The 5,955-nt window shown below is 42.2% G+C and overlaps 1 protein-coding gene across 1 annotated transcript in view; it reads left to right on the forward strand.

Moving 5' to 3' along the window:
* LOC121920606 (alpha-2-macroglobulin-like protein 1) overlaps window positions 1-5,955 on the forward strand; it is an 86,713-nt gene that overhangs the window by 35,474 nt on the left and 45,284 nt on the right. Inside the window, exons 11-13 of the mRNA XM_042447735.1 lie at window positions 2,014-2,032; window positions 2,726-2,890; window positions 4,630-4,857. Of these exons, the coding sequence (XP_042303669.1) occupies window positions 2,014-2,032; window positions 2,726-2,890; window positions 4,630-4,857 (412 nt within the window). The remainder of the gene's footprint in view (window positions 1-2,013; window positions 2,033-2,725; window positions 2,891-4,629; window positions 4,858-5,955) is intronic.

Raw genomic sequence — 5,955 nt, forward strand, 5'->3', positions numbered from 1 at the left:
CCGAGTCATAATCGAAATCGTTCCCATTAAAAACGGGTGCAAACAGACCTGGGGTTTTTTTTAACCCTGTTTTCGTCCCCATTGGTATTTTCCCTGTGGTAATTTGAAGCAGGTTATTTTGTTCCCTATTCCCATTGCCCTTCCAGAACCTCTTTTTTTTAAAGCAGCTGTCAATCAAGTGCCTAAGCGCTTGATGTCACGGCCAATCTGTTGCTTAGGCGCTTTTCCCCTCCGGGAAAGGGAAAAGGGAGCCTCTATTCTACTCTACTCTACTCTACTCTATTTGCATCCCAGGCTCTTCTGTGTCTTCCCAGAGTCCCTCTGGAAGAGAGAAGGGGCCTCTATTCCCCCCAAATCCCTTTGGGTCCCAGGCTCTTCTATGTCTTCCTATAGATCCTCTGGGAAAGAGAGAAGGAGCCTCTATTCCCTCCAAATCCCTTTGGGTCCCAGGCTCTTCTGTGACTTCCTATAGTTCCTCTGGGAAAGAGAGAAGGAGCCTCTATTCCCCCAAATCCCTTTGGGTCCCAGGCTCTTCCGTGTCTTCCTATAGTTCCTCTGGGAAAGAAGAAGGAGCCTCTATTCCCCCAAATCCCTTTGGGTCCCAGGCTCTTCTGTGTCTTCCTATAGTTCCTCTGGGAAAGAGAGGAAACTATTCACCCCAAATCCCTTTGGGTCCCAGGCTTTTCTGTGTCTTCGTATAGTTCCTCTGGGAAAGAGAGGAAACTATTCACCCCAAATCCCTTTGGGTCCCAAGCTCTTCTGCGTCTTCCCATAGTCCCTCTGGGAAAGAGAGAAGGAGCCTCTATTCACCCCAAATGCATTTGCCTCCCCCATTGCTCCCTGGGCTGTCTGGGGGGGGGGGCCAAGCAGGCATGTAATGCAAAGCCGATCTGCTGCTCAGGTGCTTAGCTATAGGCAAAAAAAAAAGAAAGAAAGAAAGAAAGAAAGAAAGAAAGAAAAAAGAATAGTTAAAAATGGTGTTCAATGGTCTCCTCACACGTCGGTCTATGAATGTGGAGCAGGGGGGAAGGTTGCAGGGGCGTAATCTGTTTACTGTGTTTGGAGGTCAATGTAGCGCGATCACCTTACCCTGCTTCCCACTACACCGTGGAAAAGACTTTGTGAATGGGGGGAAATGGCGCCGGTAATGCAGGAAAGAGAACTAGCGGGTGACACCCCCAGGCCAGCCCCTTGAGCACTGCTCCTCCCATCCCCAAGTTCCTGAATCAGACACCCTTGTCGTTCCCATTCATTTGCCCCGAATTGGACTCAGGAGGTGCAGGAAAAACCTCTAAAAATGTGCACTCTTTTTACACCAGTTTATCCACCACTGATTCGGGTTTTCCGGGGGAAAATCGAATACATGGGGATCAGATCTGGATTTCAATGGGAACGAAATTGGCGCAATGAGGATCGAACGCACGCTCAAATGGGAATGATGCACCGCTAATTCAATTCTTGATCCACGTTATAAAACAGTGGGAATGAGGCCAAAGAGGAGTATCTTCTCTAATGAATTAAGATTTTAGATTTTCATGAAGGGAAACCTATTTGATACACTAACAGTACTATTTGAAAAGTGATAAAGTCAGATTTTACAACTCCTTTAAAAAGTGTATATGGTCAAAAGCTTTGCTGTAGTCTATAAAGCACATGCTGATTTCCTTCTGGAATTCCCTGGTGATCTTGCTTGATGTCTGTAGAATCTGTATACTAGAAACAATAGCTGTGTTTACTGGTGGCGGCCATCTTAGTTAGTTCTGGATAATATAAATAGACAGCCAAATAGAGTTTTTTTTAATTTTGAAAAGTGCTGTGTTAATTTAAATTGAACTAGGAGGTGGGAATGATCCTTGGTATAATGCCAGGAGTTCCCAGGAAATATTTTGGGATGCATATGTATCTATGAAATAAAATTGGTTTATACAGGAACAAAACCTCAGACTTTCAGAGACTTCTTTAAGCGAATGAACTCTTCACTGACTTGGGTATCTTGGATTGTGGGTCCTCTAGCCACCCAGAAAAGGGAAATGTAATTTAACATAAAACTTTTCAGAAGTTTGGATGCTGCCATGAAGAAAAGATACTGTGATGTTACAAGTTCTATTCAGTACAAATCCATGACATTCATGCATTTTAACTATGCTACAAACACAGTTAAAACCATAATAATTTTGCAAAATTTTGCAGCCTAAATTCTAGGAAAAGCATACTGTCCTGCAATGGATGGCTCTACAGTGGGCCCTCCACATTCGCTGAGGTTAGGGGTACAAGACCCCTCTGAAAGTGGAAAAACCATAAATAAAAACCACTATTTTTTAACCTGAGAGGCACACCGCTCTAAGGAATCTCTAGATCCTCTGGAACAACTCTGTGGTCAACATCTGTCAGAAGTTGACCATAGAATTGTTCTGGAGGACATTCAGATGCCTAGATAAGTGTTCTCTCTAGGAATCTCTAGGTCATCTAGTGGGCAAATGTTGATCACAGAATTGTGCTGGAGGACCTAGAGATTCCTAGGGAGAACATATTAATCAAATCCATGAATAATCAAATTCACAAAAGTCCAAGGCACAAATGTGGAGGGCCAACTATATTTGGAGCAAGACAAATCTGGTTGGATCCCATATGAAACAAGTAACCCCATCTCATTTATTGCATTTAAGAGCAGTGGTCTGTAAAAGCTCTCTCAGGCTGATTGGTAATGGACATCTTATTCCTGCAGTTGCTGGCTACAATTCTTGAAGAACCTGTCCAGAACCAGACTGTCTATGTCACTGTTGATGTTAATGACATACAGACCCACATTCCATTTGTCACAGATGAAGATGGTATAGTTAGCTTCTCTCTAGATACAACAGACTGGAAGGATACCTTGGTATCTCTGTGGGTGAGTAAAATTTGTGTCTGCATCTGCAAAGAAATTTGCAGTGAAGGGATAAAATGTGATGTTCATTCCAATGTATACAGGGCCATCATCACTACACAGTATAGCCATGGTAGTAGGCTCTATATGTTGATGTAGCCCTTAATAATAACTTTATTACGTCCAATTGGCCAGCACGATTACAAAATTCCAGTTTAAAACACAACATAGGTTCATGTACAGATTGGAGAGTATAAAAAATTGACGGTCTATAAAAAGTAAGGATAAAAAGCAAGGATTGGACTGCACGATCAGGCAAACACACAACAAGAAGTAGGCTGCCATCACCTCGCAAACAACTCTATCATATTGTGTAATAGAGCACCACATTCGAGACATATAAATTCAAAATCACAATCATATCCCCTGTCCAAGCAAGAGTTAAACTACAAAATGCCATTAATCAGATGCAACTTATTGGGGTAGCTTCATTAGACTTTAGTCCCCAACTAGATTAGTTTGACGGTATGGTAAATGTAGCCATTAGCTTGCAAATGTAATAGCAGTTCTGAAGAGGGGTGCCAAACTGATGAATTTTCAATTTACATTTTGTAAGCTATATAATAATAAAAACACAAAAGGTTGCACTTATATGAGTTCCTGTTTAGATTTCAGTCAGCCAGGCATGCCTATTTCCAGGAATATTGGGTTTTCTATTTTGTCCTCCACAACTCGAACAACACTGTGATTACTGAGCAATGTCAGGTGGACAATCCACCTTAGGATTTCCTCTCTGCTAAGTTTTCTGTACTTCTGCAAACCGTAGGGTTTCTCCATACTCATTGGCCATGAATTGTTCAGTGTATGAAAGTCCTTCTGGACAAGCCTTTGGTCCATGCATCTAAGTAGACCAAGTCATTCTAAAAGAAACCCTCAAAGTAGTTTACAGTAAAATCTCAGAATATTCTTTGTTAGAGGGATGGATAAAGTGTGTCTCAGGGCATCTCCAGCACAATTGTTCATTTGTACTCCCGCCACCCCCTGAGATCAAAGTTATTTTATGCCCCAGAATGCCTTCAGGTACATTCTAGGAGTTGTAGGGGGCATTTTTACCATGTTTTTGGTCCACCTAGGCTATTTTAGCCTCATAATAACCTCCCCCTCCTTTAATCAGGACTTCAGTAGCAAGTGATTTCTGAATCACTTTTTGTTTTGGGGTTTTTTGAAAAGAGGCCTCTCCTGGGCTTAAAATGGGCCAGAGCCCCCCTATGATGAAAGTGTCCCCACATTCTGTAGAAATCATCTGGGGGCAAAAATTTGAAGTATGTGTATGTATGTGTGTATGTATGTGCATATACCATGGAAGAAATAGCTCTCCAAGGTCATATGGGGGTGGGGAGCACTCCTAGCCTCCATAAACTGGACTTTCCTCCTTTATTCAATGTTAGTTGTACCACTGTCATTCTTCTTTCTACTGCCTTTCTTGTTCTTGGGCATTTTTACTGAACAAAATAAATACTTCAACCAACATGCTGGGATGATGCCAACAAAAATGCAAAATGTGCACATTAGTGGCTGAGATTTTGAGTGACATCTAACTATTAGATAGTTTTGAAAGCAGCTTTAAATCTGTACCGTGGATAAGATTAAATTAATATTAAATTAATGTATCATAGTAACCATCTAGCTAATCAGTTCCACATGCCACTCCAAGAGACCTTAGATGGGTGGATTACTTCTGACTATGTTGTTTTGCTCTACAGGCCAGGTATTCCATTGAGAATGTCACCCAAGTGGAGGCAGCTTGGAGAGCCCGCCATGAAGATTTAATCTGGCTAAAGCCGTTCTTCTCAGAAAGTAACAGTTTCCTTGAGATCCAACATGTGGATGAAGCTCTGCCCTGTGGCAAGGCTCAGGAAATACTAGTTGATTACATCCTTGACCATAATGAACTGGACCCAGAGGCTGACCATCTAGATTTCTACTTTTTGGTGAGCTTTTGCAAAAGGCAAAGCAGTGGGTGAGAAAGAAAAAAAGGGGAAAGGAAAGGAAAAACTCTAAATGCTTAAGAAGAACTAAAATCTATATACAGTTGGCCCTTGGTATCCACTGGGGCATAGTTCCAGGATTCCTTATGGACAGCAAAATCCATGGATGTTTAAGCCCATTACATGCAATCATATAGTAAAGTGACATCTATTTAAAATGGCAAAATCAGTTTCCTTTAAGTTTATATTTGTTTTGAATACTTTGAATTCATGGATAAAGAATCTGTGGATACGGAGGACCAACTGTATCTTTCTTGGACTATAATTGTTCGGTTTCTTCTGCTGGTGGCTTAGATATATAACCACATTGAGTTAGATCCCGGTAGCAGAACTATTGTGGTGAAATTTGTGCTTTCTATATGTGTAAGGATGATTGGACGTCATCAAAAGCACAATAGTAGTTGAGCTGAGATATATCAACCTTAGTAGAGTTCATTGGGTGGAGGGCTTTGGTGGGTTTTCAGAAGAAAGTGAAGGGCGGGAGTGAAAGGTGTTATGCCCAATGAATGAAATGACAGGCTTTCCCAGTCCTTCTCTTCACTTGCATTCACTTCACAGCAGCAACTGTGGCCAGAGATATGACACACACACAGAATCATACAATTATAGAGTTGGAAGAGACCACAAGGGCCAGCTGGTCCAACCCCATTCTGCCATGCAGGAAATCTCAATCAAAGCATCCCCAACAGATGGCCATCTAGCCTCTGTTTAAAGACCTCTAAGGAAGGAGACTCCACTACACTCCGAGGGAGTATGTTCCACTGTCGAATAGCCCTCACTGTCAGGAAGTTCCTCCGAATGTTGAGGTGGAATCTCTTTTCCTGTAGCTTGCATCTATTGTTCTGGGTCCTAGTCTCTGGAGCAGCAGAAAATAAGCTTGCTCCCTCCTCAATATGACATCCCTTCAAATATTTAAACAGGGCTGTCATTTCACCTCTTAACCTTCTCTTCTCCAGGCTAAACATCCCCAGCTCCCTCATTCGTTCCTCATAGGGCATGGTTTTCAGACCCTTCAACATTTTAGTCGCCCCCCCCCCCCCC

This window comes from Sceloporus undulatus, chromosome 2 (genome assembly GCF_019175285.1).
Source record: "Sceloporus undulatus isolate JIND9_A2432 ecotype Alabama chromosome 2, SceUnd_v1.1, whole genome shotgun sequence".
NCBI lineage: Eukaryota > Metazoa > Chordata > Lepidosauria > Squamata > Phrynosomatidae > Sceloporus > Sceloporus undulatus.